General features: G+C 43.0%; 1 protein-coding gene across 1 annotated transcript in view; it reads right to left on the bottom strand.

Annotated features, from left to right (window-relative positions):
* acaca (acetyl-CoA carboxylase alpha) overlaps positions 1-25,942 on the bottom strand; it is a 32,974-nt gene extending 7,032 nt beyond the window's left edge. The window contains exons 1-45 of the mRNA XM_070843941.1: positions 25,806-25,942; positions 24,311-24,569; positions 22,613-22,745; positions 22,162-22,300; positions 21,848-21,957; positions 21,667-21,748; positions 21,460-21,558; positions 21,071-21,177; positions 20,856-20,966; positions 20,437-20,646; positions 20,136-20,306; positions 18,279-18,440; positions 17,907-18,070; positions 17,610-17,760; positions 17,298-17,401; positions 16,977-17,204; positions 16,670-16,820; positions 16,416-16,550; positions 15,662-15,808; positions 15,381-15,569; positions 14,459-14,559; positions 14,217-14,305; positions 13,902-14,026; positions 13,339-13,452; positions 12,486-12,599; positions 12,298-12,387; positions 12,053-12,171; positions 10,736-10,759; positions 9,558-9,701; positions 9,339-9,441; positions 9,131-9,238; positions 8,961-9,017; positions 8,622-8,666; positions 7,185-7,226; positions 6,291-6,506; positions 6,021-6,176; positions 5,680-5,904; positions 4,310-4,465; positions 4,035-4,181; positions 3,371-3,640; positions 2,925-3,022; positions 2,614-2,734; positions 2,341-2,451; positions 214-357; positions 2-122 (exon numbers count right to left, since the gene is read on the bottom strand). Of these exons, the coding sequence (XP_070700042.1) occupies positions 2-122; positions 214-357; positions 2,341-2,451; positions 2,614-2,734; positions 2,925-3,022; positions 3,371-3,640; positions 4,035-4,181; positions 4,310-4,465; positions 5,680-5,904; positions 6,021-6,176; positions 6,291-6,506; positions 7,185-7,226; positions 8,622-8,666; positions 8,961-9,017; positions 9,131-9,238; positions 9,339-9,441; positions 9,558-9,701; positions 10,736-10,759; positions 12,053-12,171; positions 12,298-12,387; positions 12,486-12,599; positions 13,339-13,452; positions 13,902-14,026; positions 14,217-14,305; positions 14,459-14,559; positions 15,381-15,569; positions 15,662-15,808; positions 16,416-16,550; positions 16,670-16,820; positions 16,977-17,204; positions 17,298-17,401; positions 17,610-17,760; positions 17,907-18,070; positions 18,279-18,440; positions 20,136-20,306; positions 20,437-20,646; positions 20,856-20,966; positions 21,071-21,177; positions 21,460-21,558; positions 21,667-21,748; positions 21,848-21,957; positions 22,162-22,300; positions 22,613-22,745; positions 24,311-24,540 (5,863 nt within the window). The 5' untranslated portion in view covers positions 24,541-24,569; positions 25,806-25,942. The remainder of the gene's footprint in view (position 1; positions 123-213; positions 358-2,340; positions 2,452-2,613; positions 2,735-2,924; positions 3,023-3,370; positions 3,641-4,034; positions 4,182-4,309; positions 4,466-5,679; positions 5,905-6,020; positions 6,177-6,290; positions 6,507-7,184; positions 7,227-8,621; positions 8,667-8,960; positions 9,018-9,130; positions 9,239-9,338; positions 9,442-9,557; positions 9,702-10,735; positions 10,760-12,052; positions 12,172-12,297; positions 12,388-12,485; positions 12,600-13,338; positions 13,453-13,901; positions 14,027-14,216; positions 14,306-14,458; positions 14,560-15,380; positions 15,570-15,661; positions 15,809-16,415; positions 16,551-16,669; positions 16,821-16,976; positions 17,205-17,297; positions 17,402-17,609; positions 17,761-17,906; positions 18,071-18,278; positions 18,441-20,135; positions 20,307-20,436; positions 20,647-20,855; positions 20,967-21,070; positions 21,178-21,459; positions 21,559-21,666; positions 21,749-21,847; positions 21,958-22,161; positions 22,301-22,612; positions 22,746-24,310; positions 24,570-25,805) is intronic.
* Positions 25,943-26,269: the final 327 nt, after the last annotated feature.

The following is a 26,269-nucleotide window of genomic DNA, read 5'->3' as shown; positions in this document are numbered from 1 at the left end:
CTCTGGCTGGGACGTCCTGCTAACATCCAGCGAGGATCATAGGGAGCCTTTGTAGGCACAAACTCCACTGGACGATCTATGGGATCCTTGGCATTGAGGATGGGCACCGGACTAGATGTACACTGACAGAAAAAACAACAACATTTGGATACGTTCACTTATCACAAAAATACAGGATGCAGCATCCCATTCACAACAGGAGCTAAACTTTACCATGGGCATGTAGGAGAGCCACTGCAGCAGTGTGAAAACCCCCTCAAAGTCATCACAAACAGTAGAGTGGGTCACACCATTGTTGTGCATGATTTGGATTCCACCCAGCTGGTTGTTCGATGTGTACACTTCTCTGCCCAGCACCTGGAGATGGAAAAAGACGAAGGTGTGAATTTTACATCAGGGGAATAAAAAAGGACGGTAAAGATATTATTTTTCCTTTGAGTCCAAGACTGTCTGACATTTGATTCTGTGGAAGTAAACAGAGCTTTTGAGGGCACATCACTCAGAGCTATGTGTACTTGAAACCTGCTTAAAAAAAACTTGAACAGTAGTTTTCTGCCCAATTTAATTTAGTCTGGATTAACCCTTTAAAACCCTCTTCTCGCCAGCATCCAAAGGAGGCTACAGAGTTAATCCACTGTTCATGTTGTGCAAGCTTGGCCAACAACAGTAGGTGTTGTCAACAGGCTTCTGGTGTGGGGAGCTATGGATCAATGGGATCGCACACAGGCACGGCCGAGCGGGGACATGGCCCCACTGCCTCGTCAATAAAGGTGATCAGCGGCCAGAAATCTCTCCACCACAGCGGTCACAGGTGGGTGGGAGCACCTGCCATTCTTCCTGAGGATTTTCTAACAGACGGGGTGAATTAACACGTGCCCGTTGTCATCCAAAATAAACAATTCTTATCATGTGTGTTCTGAATCCCTGAATCTATCAGTTGCGACAGAGCCTGTTGTATAGGGGCGAAATGGAAGCCATCAAACTTCTTATACCTTCAAAACTGCCCCTATGCCGACCTGAAGCCATAAAACCTCGCTCCCAGCCCACCCTATTTTCATAAGCAGCCCAGAACAGGTGGCAGGGCCCTGACACGGTTCCATAAAAATCAGAGAGGAGCTCAATCCCTACCCTCAGCTCTCACCTTTTCAGCCATCATTTACTTTCTTTATTACCATTAATGGTTATGTATCTGGCCACAAATCTAGGGCACTCTCCTAAAGCTGTCAGGAAAGCCTGCGGCCCCAAGAAACATTGCAGTCACCTTGACATACACAAAACCTCTGTGCCTCCGGCCATCGCGGGCTTCATTAAGATTCCACAGCAGAGAGAAGAGGAGGGGATATAGGAGGAGGAACAGAGGGAGATGGCTGGGAGGAAGAAAATGAGAGGCAAACTGGAGGTAACAGCTCACTGGGGTATTTATGCTAGTAGTTACTATCCACTCCCCATGAAAATATGAGAGCTTTCCAGCAGCTAATGAAATGATGATCTCTGGGTGGCAGCCTCCTGCTCTCCATTAAGTTTCAGTTAATAGCTAAGAACCCACATGATAAACGAGCAGGAAAAAAAACTCCATTTCTTGCCCGTGTAGCTAGTGAAATCAGTTTATTCTAAAATAAACAGAATTGATTGTAAACAAAGGATATGTTGCAATACATCACCTGCACATTGTTGACACTTGTCAGTAACCATTACCGTGGGTCTTCTCCCACAAATAGAGCTAAACAGTGGGGCCATCTAAAAACAAATGAGCTCCCAGCAAATAGGTATGCCATCATTGAGCCATTTGCATGATTTGTCATGTTGCGATCTGTCGTCTAATTTGAAATGGAGTCATCTTACTGCACTGACAAGGACAGAGAATGGAAAGCAAGACAAGAGGAGGTAGTGAAGCGTGCAGGCGTGCAGACGCACACACACACACACACACACACGCAAAGGCATCCACACACCAATCAAGTGCATGCAGAAAACAATCTGCCTCAGCAAAACTTTTCCTTTTGATTAAAAACAAATGATATGGGTGTCCTGCACTGCAGCCTCCGGCATGTCACTCTATTTCTATGCAAATACAACTTCATGGTTCGCTTTCAATTATTCCACTATGAGTGGCAGGCAGGCCTGTGGCTGGGATCGGAGAGGGAATTCTAGTGGAACAGAACGAGGCAGACGGAGGCCCCATCGCGGGGTTGGAAAAGCACCAAAAATCATAGTACACTATTCTAATTTTCTTAGAGAGGTGTGGGTGTCTATCACATTTTAAATTTAAAACACATAACACTTCAAAGCTGCCATTGTGTTGTACTGACATATGCATCAAGTGTACATTGTAGATTTTACCTTATTGAGTGCTCCAGCTCCAGTAAGGATGATGTGAGAGTTGTCTACTTGAATGGTTCTCTGTCCAAGCCTCACCAGATAGGCGCCAATCCCTATGGCTCTGCATGTGACCTATAAGACGAGACAATCATGTTAAAGCCTCAAATACGTGTTAGGTAACTGGATGCAAGCTAATCAATTCCTTGTATAGAGTAAGTCTTCAAAGGCCACACAAGTGTACAGCTCAAGGCTAAAGAGGTTTTCTGTACACAATTGTGTCCACTTCAGTCTTACCAGGTTCATGGTGATGATCTCCTCATACGCCAGAGAGGATTCTCCAGCGATCATTCCAGACCCTTTCAGATTCTCCACACCCAGCCCTTCATCTTTTCCTATGATGTCTGTGATCTTGTACCTGCATGACAACACATACATTCACTCAAAGCCACACATGACCCTTCAGTAGCTTTCCCTTCCATTGTTACTTCTGTTGTAATCACACAGGCTTATAAACCGGAGTCACGCGTACTCGAATGATGCTACAGCATCTTGCGGATTCAAAAGACACAAAGGAACGAGTGGCAATACCGAATAAAAAGACGTACCTGGATTCTCCTTCATCCTCCACATGTTCGCAATGCACAGAGTTCAGGGCTGAAACTTTCTTGTAATCCTGAGGTGTTAGGTAGAGATACTTGAAACCCTGCAGGGGAATATAGTGATGACTATTTAGTTATGAGGGACAATGATACACATGAAGAAAACAAAACATCCAATCTGTTGAAAGGCAAGAAAAGAAATGAAAAAAGGGAAGAACGAGAAAAAAACGAAAAGTAGGACAAGAAAGTTTCAGAAATAGATTAAATTATAAAAGATATACACCAATATGTATGTTATATACAAATAAATAAAGCCAAGAAATATTCATTTCTAGGATATTTGTGTTTTTGAAATATTGACTGACTGAATTTTGGGAAAGAAAATTTAAAAATGATTCACAAACACCCACAAATACAATGTTATGTGACGTTATGAGTCTTTGCTGCCTGACCTTATAGGGGTCAGCTGGGTCCTGCCAGGCAACGTGGAACATGTGCCTGATTTCCTCTGCCAGCCCGATGCGGGCGCCACTGTTGGCTGCGATGTAGATTCGTGGGATGCCGCTCTCCCGTGACATCTCCGAGGCTCGCATGAACAGGACGTCCTCCTGGGGCCCAAATGAGCCTATCTTGTGTGTGATGTCATTGCTTATGACGATGATCTCGCGCCCTGCTGGATATTCCGGCGTGCGCAGGGTCATCCGCCAGGCAACCATACCAATCTGGATAGACAGAAAGGAGAGGCACTTAAACACGGTTTCATAAATATAGTGCAAATACTGATGTTTATTATTTTGAGGATGTTTAAAATGGTGTAGCTGTTAATGAGATCGAGCGATCAAGTTTCATATGTCCTGATCCTTGGTATGAATAAAATTACCAGATATTGGTATTATTTCTCAAAGTACTTTCAATAATACATTGTACATAATACACAAGCTTTGTCAAACAACAATAAAGCATGTGACAAGCACTCAAGAACACAGCTAAAGAAACACAGAGACACCTACAGCGTGAAATGGAAACTGCACATTTGGAAAGAGAAGGTGGATGGAAAAAGAAAAAAGTGACGTCAAAGTAAATGGGTATTATTTTAAATTTTTTTCAATGTCTGACCTCGTTGCCCCCAGGCAGTCTGTTCATCTGCACCAGCTGACCTTGGGCGTCAAGAACCAGCTCTGTGAAGGTGAGCAGCTCAGAAGGAAGAGGGCATTTGGGTAAGTGGGCATAGGCCTGGCTGGAGTGCCACAGCTTTTTCAGAGCCTGGAAAAAGAAATCATGTACTCAGAATAAAGTTATTCCATCAACATAACTTGGCCAGTCGGTGTGTCTAAGCATCAGTCAGGAACAGTGGTCAAGAACAATGCGAGTTATTAGCTTTTGCGTTGTACCTGTCTGAACATTTCTGGGAAGTCATAGACATAGGTGGTGCCCAGAGTCTGCGCCTGGAAGCGCTTAGACTGCAGCAGGTCCTTTGTGACATAGGGGGTGTTGATGAGCATGCCATGCAACGGACCCTGCTTGTCTCCATATGCTTGGAACATGATCTGAACAAAGAAGGACAGAAAGAGTCACCTTAGATTGACAGATATTACCCAACAGAAATAGTGACTTCTTTATCAACCATGGCAAATATCATGATTCTGAGAGTGATGATGATGATAATGATTATTAGCATCCATCATACTCATTGCTACAGCAGTGACCAGTATAAAGTATATGATGTAACAATGCCTTCACACAGAAGCGTAAGGGAGATGCTGAGGAACAATGTGCAGGAAGAGGTAAACGCATTCATTTGTGACAATGTTGTAAGTGCAGGTATGTTTTATGTAGGCACTTCCCATAACATATCTTTTGTTGAATTAGGCCCACAACACCTTATATATCAACAACGTACAACAATATTATTCCAATAATATTCCACTCCACACCGACACCCACATTATCTTGCAGCTAGACTTCGGCTTGTTCTTAGAAAAGCTTTTCAAGATTCAAATTCAAACACATGCAAGGTACCCAAATAAAAATTTTCCATTCCATCCAATTTCCTTCATCGTCACATCTAAGGTGTTACTATAAAATGCAACTGAGAAAAGTTAACTTAACAGAATGCCTTTATCAGAGATCATTTAAAATATCAAAAGACTCTTAAACCTTAAAAACATAACTATTAAAATTAAGCATTTGTACAAACCCTGTAAACCCAAGTTCAGTCATTTCATAAATGTTTTCTCGACGGCGTTAAGAGTCTTTATATAGAAACCAAATTCAACACTTCTCATATTCACTTCAATGGAACTTATTAACAACAAAATCAAAAACAGACAGGAAATCAATGAGGAGAATAACATGAGAAATGTGTACCAGGTAATGGGTACTTTATACTTCATTTCTACATGTAAGCCTACAATTATTCAACATTTGCTTATTATCATGGATAGATGAGATGATGGATGGATGCTTGGATGGATGGCTGGATGTGTAACTTACCTGATCAGCTGCGAGGAGAAAGGAAATTACTGAAAGAATTGTCCACCAGGCAAAGGGCATGACACCATACTGGATCTCTATCCAGCTCAATAAATCTTAAAACCAGTCTTTTTATTGTATAAAAATGACAAACTCTATTTGCTACTTTACAAAAGAACCTGGTAAATTGCATTCTGGGAGCGGATGTTTCCAGGATGGAGCTGAGGCCCTTTGACAATGAGCGGACAATAAATAAGCAGATGAAATGGAAGATGTGTGAGTGCCCCACCTGTCGGTCTTTGGGCCCCACCTGTCCCGTTCGGGAATCAGTGACCTCCTTGTACAGGCTGATGTCCAGGTAGTAGCCTGATTCATTGGTGAGGAAGAGCCGGATGGGGATTTGCTTCCCTGTCGGAGTCAGGCGGATGTTGATTTTCAGTTCAGCCTGCAGGACACGCAGCTTCCACAGACGGCTGCCGTAACGCATCACCATGGAGCGCACAGACTCCTCAATCTGATGTTGAATGATTGAGAATGATTAGTAAGAAGCAAACTTATTTATGACAATATCAGCTGTGGTCTGATGGTTATTGTATGTGAGTGTGTGTGTGTGTTTGTGATTTCACAAACCTTTGATGGGTCCATGATGACTGTGGGGACAAAATTGAGGAAGATATGGTTGCAGTCAGTTCGTACAGTAGTGTTGTTGAAAGCCACCTCCAGCTCATCCATGGCTTCAAGCAGCAGACGCTCGGCCTCATTGTGTAGGTATTCAAAAGAGGCCTCCTAATGAAAGAACAGAAAAGGTAGGTAGGTATGATCACATTTGTTGGAGAATCCAAAACCTCTAAAAACAACTTTAAAATAAAAAGGAGTGCAAAGGTTCCTCTGTTGTCTCACCTTTGTGACCAGATCAGAGTGGCGGATAATGGCGCGCACAAAGAAGCGGTAGTCCGTGACCTCTGTGCCCACCTCCACACGGGCGGCACCCAGGTACAGGTGCATCTTGTGGTTTGCGCATGGGATGGCAGTCAGGGCAAAATTGCGCATGCGGTTGAGCTCCAACTGAAAAGCTAATGCCGGCTCCAAATGTCGATAGATCCTGTCTTCCTCAAACTGTTAAGAAACAAGCAGGTAACTATCACAAACAGAATCCCTGCTCTGCAGAATTTTTTTAATATGAGCGTGTCCTTCTTCAAGAACTTTCTCTTTACAAGTTTGGCTTCCCTGCCATCATCTCGTCCATTAACAGAAGTAGTTCAAATTGGCAATTTCAGGAGCAATGAGTTGATATAAGAGTAGAAAGATGCCTGTGAGCCACACACTGTATTAAATAAATTAAATCATGGGCAATCTTGATCTCACAAAGCTGCTAATGGGTGTCATTTCTCTTAAATGGGAGACATAATTAAAGAGTTCATTACTTTAATGAGTTTTGGTGGCGTTATTGTAGTGAAACTATGAGGGGTGACGGAGAGGAAGAGACATCACTGATTGTGATAGAGTGGAATTCAGCACTACCAAAGGAGTTAAAAGAAGATTCTGACAACCACGACATGGTTTTCAATGGTCTCTCAGCCAAAGAATGTTTTGCGTACGTTTTATTTTGGTGGTTTCATTTTCAATGTCACGACAATCTGATGCATGTACATCGGGCGTATGCATATATCCCTTCATCCCTTCAAAGGACGTGGCCATTTGTACATGAGCAAACACCAATTTGACCACCAGGAAAGAAGAGTTTAGAGTAAAAGTGATCATTTGACATATAGTTTGTAATATGTAGATACAAACCTTGTCTCTGGCACGGAATGTGAAAAATTTGGGGAATTCTCTCTGTGTGGAGGATAGTGAGAGAGACAGATAAAAAGAACAAAAAGAAATCAACAATTCCACCGTAATAAAAAATATGGTTGTAAGCACAGCAATGTTAAGTATTGCAAATCAGCAAGACACACACCATACATAAACCTAATCACAGCAGCTCACAATAAGCTATTCTGGGTTTTGCTTAAATTGCTACCCCTAAGTATGGAGTATTATGCAGTGATGATCAGGACCTTGTTCTACATGTATTTTGCTCCTTTGCTGCTGTGATTTATACATCAGGGAATCACCGTGTATTCACTGAGACAGCAAGCTCACATAATAATGGTAATAGGCTGTAGCACCACTCACTATGCTAATGAATAAAACATTTTCTTTTTTTTCAGACGCATTTGATCGTCTGAATAATGCCTGGTAGCCCTGTTTGACATTATCAGATGAAGTGTCCCACTTGCCAAAACAATGCCAGATCGACTGGAGGTGCTCTCATCGGCTCACAGCCGACGCAATAACGAGAGAGCTGCAACAGTGTGCACACCTCCACAGCAGTGATTTAACACTAACTACACATCATATTCATCCTCCGCAATAAAGTGTACTGAGAAAAATACATTTTAGTGTGAGCACACATTTTGGTGTGGACTACTAGAAAACCCCTCTGTGTAGCGGCGGCACGGTGGCGGTGACACCAGTTAGTGTGATTAGCTCTCAGACTGTGGTGCCATCAAAAGCAAAATCAATGCCTATTGTCAAAATGACAGCAGAGGCAAAATAACAGGGATTAAGAGCCGGACTAGATTTTGAGAAATGCTCTGTCATTATGGTCATCATCTGAATACTAGAAGGTGGTCTGTTGATAATGGGTCAAAACCTGGCAAGATAAATGCGGCCCTGTGTGGACAAAACAGCCATGATTGGGGGTTCAATTCCTACTTACGTGTTCAAAAGTGACAAAATCAAAGCAATGAGGTTCTGGGGCTTTGACTATGTCTTTAAACTGTAGCTCAAAAAAAAAACAAACTGCGGCTAACCACAACCTTTATTGATTCAGAACAATGGCGGGTTGGGTTGCCTTTATTTACACAGATGCAACAGAGTTGAATATGCTTCCTCTTGAAATCAAGGAATTGCAGGACCCCAAGGTTTGTAATGCAGAGATCAAGCAGTCACTGCTGGATGAATTTCATGTGGGACTATTAGCACGCTGTCTTTTGATCTCATTAATGAACCTCCTGTGGATTGTCTACAGTATTTTAAAACAGATGTTGGAACTGACTGACTGGACATCTAATGTGCACCTCCTTGGTAGGGTGTGTTTGTACTGTTCTTAACCGAATGCATCAATACTCGTCCAATAAATCAAAGGGACATCTGTCCTCATTTCCTTTGTCTTCCTCTACTTACATGAAACCTTTGGTCTACCTCACAGTTGACTTGCTTCCTGAAATCCTGTCATCATAAATGCAGAAAAAGCGGGGCATGCAGAAAGAGATACAAACACAAACAGGATGAGAAGCTAAATTTCAAATGCAAATTATTACAATTACAATAATGTCCCTATAAACAACAATTCCCTATTAAACCACTGATTAAGTATTAGTAGTCATGAAGAGAAAGACGCAGTACAGTTCATTTGTAAAATTTTGATACATGCTATTTACAAGTGCTAAATTGGTGACAAGCAGGGCAGCAGATTGTGGAGACTGGTAGTTGAATTTGTAAATATTACCAAAAGGTCCTCACCTTCTGAGCCACAAGGAAAGTCAGCCTACGGATGCCATGTTCAAACAGCAAAGATTTCTGGAATGGGAAAAATACAAAAAAAATGTCATGTCAAAAGAGCCATTTCAAATGTTTGACTCTCTCCACTGAAATCAAGAGAAGCAAAGGCCTCGTTGTAGACCGCTCCCCACCTTTGAGTGGGTGAACTCTCGGAACATGGCTGCCAGGCCATCGTCATCGATGTCGCTGTCTGTCTTTATAGCCACATTCAGGATGTGGATAGGCTCATCCTGCACACTCTGGACGACAAAGCAAATATTATTAACACTTCATTCTATGGCACATAGCCATGCAGGTTCCACCACCAGCCTCTGACTACCAGAAATCTGTTCTGGTCACCTTATTGTCCTCTTCGCCATACAGGACAGGATTACCTCCCTCTGGGAAGGTTGGACTCGGGGGAGGAGAGTCAGAGAAGCAGCTCAACACGTCTGTTATGTTCCTGTAGAGGAGGGGGAAAAAAATAATCGGAAATTCCAATTTCTCATGCTGGCAATATCACCTTCACTTACTAATGAAACAGAGTGAAGTTGAGAACTACTTTATGCACTGACTGACCTGGTGAACTCCTGGAAGGAGCGGAAAGCGACCATGGCTCCCATGCGCTGACAAGGTGGTGTAAAAGATGTGTCGAGCAGAACGTCACTGACGCTAGCAACATGCACCATGCCGTAGTGGTTCAGGTTGGATGAGAACGACATCCTGGCATAACGACAGACCGCAGTTAAGATGGGAATCTCACAGATCACTAGAATGACTCCGAAGCTGACCCCAATCCACCTTTAAGAACCTCAGTACAGTTTTGAGCCCTCAGTTTTTTCTGTAGTTTGGGTTACTGCGATATAATAAAACGTATGAAGAGAACTGCAAATCTTAGGTGTTACTTGTACGGGACTCCAAAGTATAAACTGAATGAGGTTCCAATTATAAAAGCAACTAGTAACACAGTGAAAGGAGCTATACAGTATGTGAGGGATTTTTGACAGAGCACGTTAGTCAAATTAAAACCAAAGAAGATTTTCCTTTCACAGGAACGAGGAAACCACCAGAAAGACCCTTTAAATTTCCGTGGTTGATGCTGTTGGGTGTTAGTCCGTTGATTGTAAGATGCTGTCCCAGAGGTTACACCCACTGAAAGCACGCGAGAGGTTTTGTGTGTCAAACCTGTCCACAGATTCCAAAACTGAGGCTTTTGTCTCCTCTGCATTATCATCCTTAGATTTATTATCTTGTGCTTTAAGGTCTTGTAATTTAGTGTCCGTGTCCAGTATTGGAGTCGACATTTTCCTGGCAGGACAGTCACAGGTTTCCGTTCAGGAGATTTGCACTGGTGTACAACATTTCCCCAACATGTAATTATTTGACACCGCATTACATCCCCCATGTTATTCCATATCTCAAAAACACGGATGCATGGACACACAATAGTCGGGAATATAACGCTCTTTCACAAAGACACAAACTCACACACGCACAGACTAGAAAAATGTTTGACACAGAGGCTGAATGCTAAGAGCCATGCTGTTGTCAGTAAAACTGAAGAAACATTGGGTTTCTTAATCAGACTAAACTCCAGTTGCATCCATTTTGAGAAATTTCAAATAGTTACACGACCAAATTAACAGTCTGTTGACATTATCGTTAGATTAATCGTATTTATAACATGGATTAATGATTTGACCATGCAGCTAGCTAGTGTCTGGTAGTCTATGCAATAAAGAGAATGTTTACAATACCTGTTTAGAGTGGGGATGTTCCCTCTGCAATCAAACAACATCGATTACCAAGTAGTTAGTGGCAGGCATCAGGAGAGGAAGACAGTCATGGTGTAGCAATGTGTGTGTATGTGTGTGCACTCTAACATAATTTATTTTGCATTGATCGATATCTAAATGGATGCTAGAAATGTGAAAATGCAGGATAAAGTAAGTTGAAAGTAACATTCTAGCCATAAACACACATTTTACTTCCCGACTGCTCCCTTTACAACATGCATCATCACGTTAAGGCCTCCTTGTCCTGAGGCGTACTCAGAATCATTTCACACTCCCATGCTGTCTTTAGTTCACAGTGGTGAGCTAAACATTCAGGTTAATTCAGACACATCAAATCACAAGCATGCACTAAAATGTGTGTTTGATGGCATCCAACGAACGACTAATGACATAAACAAGCCGAACCCAACACAGCAAAAGAAAACACTACTGTTGCGAAGCGGCAAGCAAATACACCAAAACATACACACACATACAGACAGACAAACAGGACACAATCACATAGGTAGGATGCAGAACACAAGTGCAACAGGAATGCCACAGTCCTCTGTCTGTTTCAAGCTTTTTCAAATGCTGAGCATGTACAAGACGACTCCCGTGTTTGTCTGTGGTTTCTCTCCGGTTTTAAGGTTTTGGATGGCATGAGAGCGCCCCAGCATTTCTCCAGGACTTACAAGGAGGGGCGACTTGACAATGAGACTCTTGAGGCTGCGAGGCCGCGTATTTGCTCTTGGCACTACTCACACACTTCTGACAAACCAAGAAAAGTATTTTCAGTCTTGTCAAATACCTTCTTTTGCACATGAGGAGCATTTACATGGAGAACAGATATGAACAATGACACACAGCTGGGAAGGTGGGGGGGTGGGGGGGAACTGTGGCACCGTGGATGACGTAAGAATGCAAAGTAAACTCCGGTTGAATTGAATAAATGAATAAATGAAAATGAATGCTGCAGTGGTCTGTGAGGCAAAGGACGATACAAAAATAGAGCCATCATATGATGCTGGTAATTCTGAGTGAGAAGGCAGTGAGTAGGAACAACAAAAAGATAGTTGCAGGTGCTGCCGCTAAGATGTGCACAAAATTAAAATTAAAATGTGACCAAATATATACTGGTGCTGCCAACTCGCCAGCATCACTGCCACCAAACGGAAAATTAAATATCCATCCTTATCACAAATACTGATTCTTGTCCACGGTGCCATTTAAGGGGAGAGCAGGAAAGATGATGCACAGCACGTGAGTGTTGCGGGCATTTTGGGGCGTTCATAGTACCTGTTTGGGTGCGAGGTGGGAAGCATGAACTGGAACTCTACTATACACGTGTTGTCCTTCAGTTGTCGATGCTGAACGCTGTTGAGCTCATATGCAATGTATGCTCTGCGAACGTACACCTGCGGTTATTGGAGATAAAGCCACGGAAAAAATGTGTTTGATGAGTGAATCTCTCGCATTTTAACATTCGGTGAAATCAAGTCAAGTCAACCAGATTTGTGGATTGAGCTCGTTACTCCTCTCACCTCGAGGGCAGCCATCCTGACTACCTGATTACTGTGGTAGAAGAAGTTCGGCAGGACATCAAAGATGGACGTTTCTGAAAGGATCAGTTTCTAGAAAAAAAAAAAACAACAACAGATAATTAGCATCATCTTGAGCGCTTTCTCCTTTTCTTAGAGGATTAGATAAAGCCACAACTGCAACTGCCTACCTGCAGGTTCTCAATGCAGAATTGGTGTCCGTACATATCGATGGCAGAGAGGAAGATGGACTCCACCTGGTTGTGTCGCAGCTCGTAAGAGGGGAGGTGGGAGGCTATCAGCACCTGCGTAAAGAGGATGAATCAAAGTCCTTTACTTATGACTCATTTATTTACCATTAAATGATGAGTGAAAGCACATTTCTCTCTTTACAGTTTGTGACAGTGTCCATGTCTATTGTTTCATGTGTTTTTACCAATGCAAAATGAGTAAATTGCGACACCTGGTGGTGGAATTCTCACCTTAGTTCATTGATAATAGCAAGATACAGTCTATGATAAAAACTTTGGTCCAGTGTGAAAAATCTAACCGATGCATCTCTGTGCTCTCAGGCAGCCTTTCTACATTTTTTATAGATTTGACATTACCTGGACTTATCTATAACCCCATAGTCAACCCCAAAATTTGATGTCAGTAAATGGGGCAAAACTGCTTGTGAACATGTGGGGATGAGACATTCTAATCTTAAATAACTCCACTTTGTTATGAAAACACTACAGTTACATGAAAAACCTACATAAAGCAGCTTGAACCACTTCAGAGGAATTCCTATTTTTCAGGTTTTGACTTTAAACAGGCACATTTATTATACATCCTCACTTCTAACAATACATTTTTGCCATGCAGGGTACTTCTTCTCCGTCAGTGTGCTCTCCCCTTATTTTGAAATGGATTGCTTGCTTTTTTTTTTTTTTAAACTATTAGCAATAGATGACTTTGCCCCTTAAACGCAATGAATATTGAATAAAGTATTTTCAGTGGAACCTAAAACAAATAGATCAGCAAAAAGAGTCCACGTCTGACCTGTCGCGCACGCAGCGCCACCTTGGCATTGGTCGTCTTGCTGAGCTGGGTGAGTTCAGTCAAGATGGCCATCAGTTCATCTGTCAGTGTGGGATCACGGCCACACAGCTGGTCCTAAACACAGACACATACATGCATACATAAGATCCCCAGCTAGATATCATATAACACTTTGGTTGAAAAAATAATGCACTTTTCCCACTAATGCTTAAGTTTAACACATTTACATTTTGATTTTCAGCAATTATATTGATCAGTGATTTCATTACCTCACTGAGCCATGAGTAAATTAATCTCAACACAATCTTAGAAGAGGAATTAGTAATGAATTGCTTATGGTCATATCACACATTAACAGTTCATACATATATTTACATGAGTAGACAATAATAATAAGCAGAAGTGCCTCAATGAAATCTAATAAATTAGACCTTTGTGTTACTGAACTGGTATATTAATATGGTTATAATAAAGGAGTCAATATCCCATAAACAGGAGATGTCTTCTAAGGGAAGTTTATTTCTATCAGGCATGAAGCAAGGCTTTCAAACACGGACACTTACAATCAGCATAGTGACCAGCAGGTTCTTCTTGGTGACTTGAGCATGGGAGAAGATGTAGTTGAGCACATTGGCCATGTCGCCTTTGTTTTCCTCGCGCAGCGCAAACACACACTTGTCATAGTGTCCTGTTAACAAATCAAGCACAGGAGAGCTTTGGTTAATACTGCACAGGGGACTGCAGAGTCACTGACGCTGAGGTGTTCACTAGGAAAGAGCTCCACCAAGTGAACAGAATGAGTAACTGCGATTCTTCTGAAAAACAGTTTCACACTACTTTTGCATATAAACCCTTGAAACCCTGCTGCTGTTTCTCACCATTCTGAAACTGGATCTCTACTTTCAGGTACTGTCTGAGCAAGTCCATCACCACTGCCTTCATGTGACCTCGGATGGCACTGCGATACCTGTTGGGAGACAAAAACATTCTGGTCTGACACAAACAATTTGTGGAACAGGAGATGGAGTGACTTGGAAAATCAGCCAGTCAGTCTCAGTGTTAAGAATAAGATGGCGTCATGCAGCACATTACAGTACAGACTGCACAGCTTCGGACTCACTTCTGCACCAGCTGAACGATGCTTTGTGTGTTCATAAAGAAGACTTCTCTCTCTGACTTCTTGTTAAGAGTGGCAGCATGGCTGTCCAAGATGTTTGCAATCTGGAAACAAGAGAGATAAACGATATAAGCATTTAATCCCAACAGTAGTCGATACTCAAGAGCATTTAATCCCACTGATACCGATGACCCCTCAGTTAGCTTGCTCCCGTTATATCCAGAGTGAGTGTGACATTTGTGGCAATGTTATGGCAAATATCATGAAGAAGCATGTTATAACGACCTTTCACTTCCTCTCATGAGCGCACTGACCTTTTTATATGCAAGTCTAGTGTAGTAAATAGAACACTCTGAATTCAGTGTGTTGTTTAAATAATCCAGCAAATTGTAATAACAAAAAAAAAGTCTGTCTCCTGAGGGACTGATTCATAACAAATAGATACTGTCCTGCGTCTGCTTACCATTTTACTTAGACAGATATGTGATTACTCAGATATATATTTTGAAATCATTTGTTTGCACAAAACAGTGCATAAAAAGTCAAGAGGAGGTGGACACAGTAATTCTCTAGCCGACCTGAAAATTGGAGTGCAACTGGACACTAAAATGAAAAATCCCACTGCAAAATGTAACGAGAAAAACTTTGATCTTATGAAAACACTACCATCTATTTATTTTAACAGGCTTTTACTGTTCTACAGATCATCCACTGTGGCATTAAGACATGCTATACATCTATACATAACTAATCACTCCATTCTCAGAGAAGTAGGGTTACCGTAGAAATGTAACCTTATTGTTGCTGGCAAAGAAAGAGTAACAGCAAGGCGCTTAACAGGAGTTATACTGTTAGTGATGAGGTACATTAAGGAGGAATTTTGTGTGCGTGGTTAGCATGGCACGTGCATGTGTGAGTGGGACACCTGCTGGCTGGGAAACTGGCAGAGCACAGAGGTGATGTTGCTGGCATACTGAGCCATCTCCTTCTTGATGGCCTTCTCCACGGCAGGGGGGATGCGACCGGACACACTGGTCATGATGTCTTGAAGCTCCAGCAGTGGCAAAGAGGGATCACGCATTGTTTTCATCAACCTTTCCACCCACTCTTTCAGCTAAGGCAGACACAAGGAGGCATGTATTTAAGCACTGTTCACAGCTGGAGGAGCCGCTGTTGGTTCGCACCAAGGGGAGCATGAATTCTTACTTTAGTACTAAAGAAGGGCTCGGGAAGACAGTAGCCATTCATTATGTGCACAAGATGATCAAGCGTGTTGTGGAAGACTCTGTGTAGCTTCTCCCCTCTCAAAGCTACTGCCTGGATAGAAGGCAGGTCTCCCGTGTAGAGCTCTGCCTATGAGACAAAAACAAATACTTATCATACACATTTTACAACACTGCTGTGCGTGTGCTGATGTGTCACATTAGCATAGTGTGGTCTAGCAGGCTAGGGTTAGGCCTGTTGATAAATGAATGACAGATGATAGCCTGAAGACTTCTGCACTTACCCTGAATGTTTGTCTAACAAAGCAGTCTAAAATATGTAGTTTACTCTTTGTTCCCCTTCGGGCATTGTTACCTAACCAGTAGTGACACATTTCCTAGAAGTGGGCTCCTTCCTCCACTATTAAGTCTGCCTCCCCACCTCCTGACATAGCTTTGTTCAGAAATCATCTTTGCTGGCGGCCCCACTTCCCTGCCTCATTAATGTTTTGACTTTATAAAGTGTCATAAACAAATATCCACACATTCAAATAACTTAGAAATACGCTTATAGAGTGAGAAAGCAGAGTGCATCTCTTGTATTTGAAAATGCAGCCCTGAAATTTTGTAAGCCAGTTACTGAGCCTATCAATTAGATGGCTAAACTGATATTTTGAACAAACAAACAACGAGATATAACATATGATGGGCAATTTTGTAGCAGGCATAAAAATCTTGGCATACAGCGCCCGCAGTACCTGCTGCACTCTGCTCGGGTCGTCCAGCTGCAGCTTGGCAATGACGCAGCCAGGCTCCAGTGCCGCTCCGGCCCTCTTCACGTAGTGAATACAACCAGACTCTGCAGCCGTGAGAGTCATTACCATCTTCATCACCTAGAATCAACAAGTACAGGGTCCACATTTATACAACTCATCAGACAACAATGAAGTGAAGTTGAAGCAATTCCATCTTTCTTGTGGACAGCATACACACAAGCCCTAACACACTGTACCTCTATTTCAGCGTAGCACTGGCCAGAGAACACATGCCCGCCATCCTCGACTGTGTACTGGATCAGTTTTCCTGCTGAAGGCGACCGCAGCAGCGAAGGATCATTCTCCTTTTCGAAAACACAAGTCTTGTTCCCAATCGTGATGCGATACCTGTGGGGGACAAAAACAAATATATAATTCGTTTTAACAGAACCAGAGTGAAGATATTCCTTGGCAATGAAATAACAAAACAAAAATGTGCCATTTCATTATCTTTTAATTCACTTTCATTCTACTGATTCATTCTGAGGCTGTGTTTCCTTTTACCTGTCCACCTCTTCCTTCATGTAGGTAGTGTAGCTGCTTCCATCGTAAGACAGCAGAAGACCTCCATCACTGAGCCGATGGACGTCCACCTCAGCAGAGGAGTTGGTCATGATGACCACGTAGGAGTTGGGAGACTGGCGTGTCACTGTCAGGACATACTTAGTTCCTTCATAGATCAGCTCCACATCCACAGTGTTGAGCAGTGTGTGTGCAGGCAGCACCTGGCCCCTGGTCGCCAGCACAGAGAATATCAATTTGTTTTATTCCCCTGAGTGTTTTACTGCTTAAAATTGATTACTGCAACATGCCATATTTTTTTACCTTTCCAGAGAATGTAGAAAGTTGGACACACTGTTCCTCAGATTGACATCTGCCACGTGAAGGGCCCCGCTCACAATTCCCAGCATTGTATCGGGACGCTCCGCCTGCACACAACATACACTTTACAGTACGTCTCATCCGTGAAAATATCGAACATGCAAGCTTAAATTGAAACTAGGAGGAGGATAACCCTCACTGCCTTGGAGTGTGGTTTCAGCACTGGCATTATAATATGGGTCACTATGTCAAACATATCTTTTCTTATTTTCTCAAAGAGCATCCAGCGGCCACAGCTGCAGCATCTCTGCATACCTGCATCTTCTCCGAGATAAGCCTGTCCAGCCAGCCGGTGTCGATGCTGTTGTGCTGAAAGCTTTCAGTCTCCAGCAGCTTAATGAGGTATTCCACTGTGGTCCTGAAGTCTCCCCTGATAGACAACTCCTTCAGAGCAACAACCATGTTGCTAGAAAAGAAGATTAAGACAAAATAAAATATGTCAATGACTGACAAAAATACTGTAAATATATATTAACATTATCAATAAATAAATGTCTCCTGAGTGAGCTGTCTAACACGGGAGGTTTTTAGAAAGGGTGTGTGTGTACTCACGAGATGGCTTCTTCCCGATTCTCTCCCCAAGAGAAACAGTGTCCAAACTGGGAGTCAGCAAACTCATGCAGCCCTCCAGCCGCTGCCACGCTGAAGTATCCCCACACATTCTTATTGCTGCGGAAATTTAGCTCTTGCACTGTTCCGGAGCTTGGCTTGAAACCCTGCATTCACACCACATTTCTTCTTCACAAACTGAACCAAAACCAAAAACAGCTAATTTGACTATTAGAGGTTAACATTTAGTAACAACGATGGCCAACAATTTATTTATGGTACAACAGAATTAAAGAGTGAACATTTTAACAGGAACAGAACCACAACAGAACCCACAGACTTGATGTAATCTTTAGCTATGAGAGTGTGGCTTACCTCATCAGGGTTTTCACTGGTGATTCGTGCTGCAATGACGTGGCCCCGTGGGGAGGGGGCAGTCGAAAGACCCTCAAAGTCAATGGGAGAGTCTCCCCACGGCTGGACCCCGTAAAGCATCCTGATGTCTTTGATCCTTTGTAGAGGAATACCCATGGCAATCTGACAGGACACAGCGCTGTTAGTACAACACAAATTTGTGCTCTAGAGCTGACGTACAAATAACATGTGGATGTCCAATCAGTGTAGTTGGTAAATGCAGTCAACTGAAGACAGACATACCTCAGTGCTTGCTACACTGGCTGAGAAAACTTCAAATCTCTCGTTCTTCCAGGTCACCAGTGCCATCATTTGGCATATTTGATGTCCCGGAAGAACTACGAGCTATGTCATCTTGGATTTCTAGTCTGGGTAGCAAGGGGGTGCGGTAGATGCCACTCTTAGAGCAAAACTTCCTTGTTCTCTATGGCTGTGTTGCTTACGAGCTACGTTTCCAACAGCGAAAGTGGCATCCCAAAACATGAGTGCAGAGGATGTAATGGACGAGGATTCATTTAACAGTGTTTTGGCTGCTGTGGATATTCAGTCACATCTATTCAAGCCAGAATATGTGGCAAAAAAAAAAATCCAGCAGAGAAAGGCCTAGGCTGCGGCTCCATTAGCCATGCAAAAGGTTTTGGCCGGGGGGGGGGGGCGAACCATCCAGAAGCTAAGCTGCTGAGAGCAAATAGCTGCTGGTGGTGCCTTTGCTCAAACTGCCCTCCAACGTCAACAGAAACTGAATTATTGTCACAAACGCTGTGTATACCTGTAAACACAGCAGTGAGTGAGTCATGCAGATAATACCTAACGCTACCTCGATCGCAGTGACATCCAATGTACATTTCTTTTAGCATGTGCACCCATAAAAATGTGAGTCAAACACTCTCATGTTCATGTTACACACTGTTAGTGTTTGTATTCAGCCACAAGTGTATTTTTTCATATGATGTGATTCAGAGCTAACATCAGTCATCAGCTTGTTTTGTATAGTAATAGTCTGTGCAGTTCAACAGCCATTTTCTTTTATCCCTTCTTCCAACAAATGCTTGTTGAGGGGTGTCTGTTACAGGGACTGTCACTCATATGTTGCGCACCTTGAGTATATGCTAATTGCTAACTTATTACACAGTTTTTACTAGCCTTTAGCTCTGTAAGCTAGGTATTATCTGTCTAGAAGCCTATGCCTCAGTTTTCCTTTGTTGTCTATTTGGACATCCACATAAAACATGATAAAAATGTCACTATAAGAAACAGGCTCACACCAGATCAAACACTGTTAACGCCTCATTTAACCATTCAGGACTGAATGAATGCATCAGTGAATAACCTTGCAAGTTTTCTTCAGCTTGCTTATCTGACAGTTATTAACGTGATGTTTCCAGTTTTCTAAACAACCAATCTTGCAGAGAGACAGTGGATCCTGTTGTTGCCACAGAAGGAGATGCGTCTCATCTCTGTGCCAGACAGTGTGTCACTCCCACTGCAACACCCAATCAGCTTGACTACAAAGCTTTTCCCCTGCAGCCCTGCCCTTCAGCTTGTCTGCCACTGACCTATTTACACACAATCCTAAACACTGCAGAACGGACCACGTGACCGAGTGCTGCTACAACCACTGGTTATACAACACCGTTTCAGCATGTTGCCTCCTTCTTTTGCAGTCGGTTGCCATGGAGATAGGGGGCCCGACTAGTGCTAAGCGGTGAAGCGTGCTAACTGTCTGCCACAGGACAGCCACGGACTCAAACGCATTGTATTGTAATGTAACGGAGTGTGCTCTTTCGAACGCTGCAGCCGTGTCAGGGCCAGACTGACCTGCAGTTGGGCGGCAGGCAAGTTGACATCAGCCACCATCTCAGTGCAGGGGTGTTCCACCTGCAGGCGAGGGTTGAGCTCCAGGAAGTAGAAGCTGCCATCCTGGCTGTAGAGGTACTCCACTGTCCCTGCACTTACGTAGCCCACCATCTTAGCCAGCTTCACTGCACACTGAGGAGAGAAAACAATCCTATTCATATCAAAGTTCAAATGTGTTCAATTCATTTTCAATTCACGTAGTTGATTTTATTCTCTATTTATCAGCTATGTGCTGATACAAACAACGCTAAATGGGTTATACCCTTTCCATATCCTCAAACACATCCGAGGTGGCGATGGTGGCAGGAGCCTCCTCTATAATTTTCTGGTGGCGTCTCTGCACAGAGCAGTCTCTGCCAAACAGGGAAATGGCGTTGCCGTATTGATCAGCCAAGATCTGGACCTCCAAATGGCGGGCATGCTTGGCTAGCTGCATGACGAAAATGGGCGATCCTGGAACTTCTGCCTGGACCTGAAGAACCACAGAGAAAGTAAATCCTTGCAATCAACAAATGCACAAAAAAGAATATTCTAAATGTTCATAACCACACCCAACGTTGAATCCACTCTCCCTGCCATCGGGATCTCTAATAATACATAACGATACCACATTCTACAATGTATTCAGTCCTGCATGACTTTTCAAATTCAATACTGCATTTAGTCTGAGTTTCCGCTTACCTGTCTGAATAGGTTAGAGAAATCATCAGCACAGTTGACTTTACGGATGCCTTTTCCTCCACCTCCCTCTGAGGCCTTAACCATTACAGGGTAGCCGATCTTTTCTGCAGCCTGGCAAGAGGGACAGAGAGCTTTCCAGCACGTACGCACACTGTACAATAGAATACGCTGCACTCATTTGGCATTATGAGCCGTCAGTTAGATGGCATGCTTACGTTCAGGCCATCCTCTACATCCTGGATGCAGCCAAGCTCATACGTGTCGGTCGGAACGTTGATGATTCTCTTCTTTTGGTTGTTCTCTGTCCATTCGACTGTCAGGCCTGAGAAAGAAAAGCATCACACATTCAGCATATCTCATTTCTATGAAAGCATTGTGTGATGTTAGTAATTTCCTCTTCTGAAATCTCAGGAATTTGACTTGAAATACCAGACATTTGGAGAAATATCAAACAAAACAAACACCTATTGCATGAGGTTTCAATTTGGGGGAAATAAAAGAATCATTCACTGTTTTTTGATAATAAAGAAAACGTTTTATTTTTTTAATCATAAACAGCCTAAACGGAAGACCAGCATTGGACCTGATATAAACTGTGACCTACCTGCGCCACTCCAGGGCAGGGTGGGAATGCCAGCTGTCTGAGCCACGATAGATGAAGCAATCTTGTCTCCTAGAGCCCACATAGCCTGACTTGGGGGACCTAAGGAAGAAGTGAGGAGCAAAAAAAAAAAAAAAGTTGAGTAAACTGATAATGTGAAGGTCATTTAAAGTCAACAAAATGGTAGATAAAGTAAGGAGCTTCTCTTACCCATGAAAGCAATGCTATTCTTATGAAGAAGCTCTGGGAGTTTGGGGTTCTCTGAGGCATGCCCCCACCCGGCCCACACAGCCTGTAAGGGACAATGGAGAGAGACAACAGGTAGTCAGACAATCAGAAAAGTATTCCTTAATGTGGTAAAACTATAAATCTGTGGAGTGTGCGCTGGTACCTGAACAGGTATGCGTTTAGCAATGTCCAGAATGAGCTCAACATTAGCGTAGTTGTTGTTATTAGTCCCTCCTGGCACAGGCACGTAATGATCTGCCATTTTGATGTACTCTGTGAAAGACAGAACCACAGAAAAAAAACTATTTGTTCCATCCAAGCTATCTTACTGCAGCCACATCTACAATATCCATCACTACAAACTGTCCAGTAATTCCATGTCAGCTTTGGGGGCTTTAGCTAAGTCGTTTCACCATAACTACAGTTGGGACACTTACTTGGGCATTTTACATGTTCAGATATTCGCTAAAAGCTCACCTGCATTGGCCTTCAGGTCCTCTGGGGTCACCATTACCACAAAGCGGATTGCCCTTTCATTCCGAAACATCTCATAGGCCCAACGGCGGATGGAGCGCATGCATTTGACCGCTGCGATGCCATTGTTGGCAATAAGCACCTGAGGAAGCAGAATAGTTGAGTTTTCAATGATGATTTGCTCACATAAGTCAAAATTATGTGATTGTGTCACAGACAGTACTGCGTCTATATGCATGATGACGTCATACTGCAATAGTGACTGCATTTCAGGGCTGCGTGATGCACAAAACAAACTATTTGTTTTGTTTTAGAACTTTTTTTAATCACAGCATTGGCTTGTTGTCATTAATAAAGAGATCGCATGGAGATTCATTCCTAAATATGGAATGATTTAATCTGCTGGTAGCACTTTTTGTATCTTTTCAAGAACGGGCTTAATAAAAGTCATCACCTTCTCGATAACTTTGTTGCCACCAAAGCGGGTGACAAATTCAGCAGGAGATGCCACAGTGAAGTCCCTCTGGAGATCAATCCGCCGGCGATCTCGGCCTTGCTTCACCAGGTGCAGCCCTGACATGCTTGGCCTGTTTTAACACATACATACATAACAAATGTAATGGTCTTTTGTAACACCTCTAATTTTGGAAAGATTTGGGTAATAGGTGGTTATTCAGCACCGGACGCCAACCGGTGTAAGGAGCAGAGGATTTGACTACTGTCTCTTATCTTAAACTTTATGGCTTGGTGGCGACTGTTATCTTTGACAAATAAAAATGAAAACCTGAAAACTTAGAAAGACAAATGATGTTAATGATTTGAGATTAGGTCTAAGAACAGCAACAGTAAAAGAGTCAGTGCTGACATCTTTAAATAGAAAACTGTCTACTTACAGTTTAAACTCTGACAGCAGAACGTATTGTGCATACCAGTACAGGACACTTTACAGTCCTCAAACATTTAAACATGTTTGAGCAAGTGACTCCAACAGGACAACAGCTTTCTGAATCAAGCTCCACCCCAAGAGGTACCATACTGGGGGGGTGGGTAATACAGCTGGAAGGTGTGGCAGTGCCTGAACTCCTTCGGCTGGCTGGCTTTCTGTGGCCTGATACTGCATTATTGCATCACTGTAGGGGTACCAGCCCAAGGCAAATTAGTTTTCAAGCCAGCTGTGGAGCTGCAAGACTTTGCTCTGTCCTATGAGAGAGGCGGTTTTGTGGGTGGAGGAGGCAGACCAGACACCCCCATCCAGAGCGTCCAGTTTTAAAACCACAGTCTCAGTTTCTTTCAGTTAAACCCCCGCTTCTCTCATCATGTCTTTGTCCTTGTGAAACTGATCACACAATGCTAGGCTGGACAACGCAATTAGCAGGATTCAGGAAAGCCCAGTGTCTTATGTACAGTAGATAATGAGGTTCTAAAGTCGCAGAACTAAATGTCACTTTCCTGACTAGCGCAAAAAGTTAGTCAGAGCACCATCTACATCATTGGTCCAGGGATATGCATAGATAAACATAAGAAACATGTTTCAAAGTAGTTTCTAGCCCCCTTAGGACAACTGGAAAGAAAGAAGTGCGCAGTTATAGGGAAGATATCCTGAGGCTAATTGCCTACATCAGAATCTCATTTGAATGTCAAACACAAGTCTCCTGAAAAGCTTCGGAGGTAAATGTAAATTAACGTGACAGTGAACGTAACGGCGAAATGAGAGGTCCAGTGAAAGACTTTAAACAAAGCTTTAAACAAAGTTGGTACTGAATAGCTCTTTTCTCTTGGGAATTTCCATGTGTTCTCCAACTTTTCCAAACCAGCATTTTGAAGTCTTTGCACTTTGCAGGCCCACCTCACACACTCAGGACACAGAGAAGCCCTTCACCAGTGTGCAGCTAGAGAAATCCCCCTTTTTTTTTTTTTCCACGTGTTAAAAAAGGACTGAAAAGAGCATATTCATTTTTAGACCACAGGCCAGCTGAAATAGACTAGTCTCATAAACACAGCACGTTGTAGGTTCCCTATTTGCATGCGTTAGAATACCGTAATAAATAATCACAGAAAGACCTGATCCGATTCCATAGCTGGTATCACAATCACAATAGTCGGTAAAAACTCGAGAGACTAGAGGTGATAGAGACCAGGTTTGAATTCTAACCTTAGATTTTGCATAGGGCCATCGATGCTGTCAAATCCCATTTCATAGGTGCTGTCTGAGCTACCGGAGGATGGCGACAAGGATCGCGTCTCCTTTTCCTCCAGCTGCATGTCAGGCTTCCCTTGGATTTCATCCTCAGAGTTCTCCTCCGATACTGATCCCACGATGAAGTGAGAGTGCAACGCCGCAACAGCTGGGTTCTTCTTGGCAGCACCGTCCTGCTGTGCCATGGCCGGGCGACACGAGCAGGCTGCAAATACTGGCAAGACACACAGCAGTGGCAACGACGGTTATAAAGGAGATACAGACAGTCCACATATCAGGGAACAGTGTGACACAAGATTGCCTTGGCTGGTATGCGACGCTGTTTGTCTTATTGCAAAAGTGGGTTGCATAAACACATGTATCTTGACAAAGCTGCTGATATTGCAACATTTGGACTCAGCATCAGTTCATTAGTTCAGAAGAGGTAACCATCACTGAACATACCGAAACAGTTACACTACATATATCAGATTTTAGGAAGAATTAAATAATGCCATTTGCATGCAATCCTAGTTGTACTGTTGCTAGTATCCGCACAGCCAGAAACATTTGAAGCATTGTTTCAGCCCTTGTGCAATCCCATGACACAGCACTACCTGTGTGAAAAGAGCAGATGCACGCTATAAAAACTTGTATAAATCAATCAGCAATTAGCTGAACAGCAATCAGAAGTCCTGCCTGCATGTGAGATGCAGTGAGTCTTGTCAGGAATGGCCTTCCAATTAAAAGCCAACGCAATCAACACCAATTAGCCAATGTACTGATCGAGCTGCAGAGCATTTTACAGAGCACACTAGCATTACCTACCCTCTTCTCCTTCTGCAGTGTCCTACACACTGTTAATCAACACCACTCCTGCTCCTTTATAACGAAAAATGTTTTGCCACCTGCTCGTGCAAGTGGCCCGAGCAGACTGACAGGTAACGTCTGGGCACGCCTTACCTGCTATCTGTAGCTGCTTGCGGGACCAGAAAAACAAGCCGAGCACTGCAGCCAGACACACTGCTAACGTGAGCCAGGGCAGCATCACAAAACGGTAGCTGCATTTAGCTTGCTAACCGAAACGCCTGACTCGGACATATTTTATTTAACGGCACAGCCGGTGAACTGCTGTCTAGGTAGGGTTCATGTACGCTAATGTTAATGTTTTAAGTCGGCTAGCGTTAATTTACGTTACCTGTCACAGCAAAGCTAACTTCCTACCTCAGCAGCAGCCACAGATAAGCTGAGGTGCAGATGCTAATAACGTAGGTGTTAGCTAGCTTACCGGCAGTAGCTAATACAATTATAACGCCCGAGCATTTGAGCTAATACAGTACTGCTGACAGCACTGGAGGTGTACTGGTACTGCAGCGTGGTGGGAATCAGCTGAAGGCGACTGTGGACAGGGAGGGCACTTACTTGTGAAACATAATCTCAGATAAACATCTAGGTTAGGCTAGCAACTCACCGGTGGAGATGAACCGAAGCGTAATCCTGGAAAAAAAGTACAGGGCCAAGAGATTGATAAATTAATGTTGTAACCCAAACATCTCTGTTTCCAGTGATGATGAGAAAAATCACATCATGGTGAGGTCACACAGCCCATCAGACGCTTAAACAGCAGAGAGTGGGGTGATGTGACGATACGCGAGCAGGTTACTCCTGGACGTTGACCTCTGACCGCGCAGCTTCCGGTATAGAAAATCGACCAGGTAGAAAAGATTTCACATCCAAGATGGCTGTGACCAGTTGTGCTTGGGGAAATTAAATAGAAATAGTACAAATATTGTATTTTATTTCATTTGTGATATTTAATGGGAAAATATAGTGAAATAATTTAGAATACAGCGTTGTAGAAATGGCAATATTCTTAATTATGCATGAGAAAATCTGCTTGTGTTAAATGAAATTAAAAAAAACATTAAAGATGTG

This window comes from Pempheris klunzingeri, chromosome 14 (assembly GCF_042242105.1).
Source record: "Pempheris klunzingeri isolate RE-2024b chromosome 14, fPemKlu1.hap1, whole genome shotgun sequence".
NCBI classification, from domain to species: domain Eukaryota; kingdom Metazoa; phylum Chordata; class Actinopteri; order Acropomatiformes; family Pempheridae; genus Pempheris; species Pempheris klunzingeri.
Note: the sequence above shows the minus strand (reverse complement) of the source record. Positions and strands in the feature narration are given on the sequence as shown.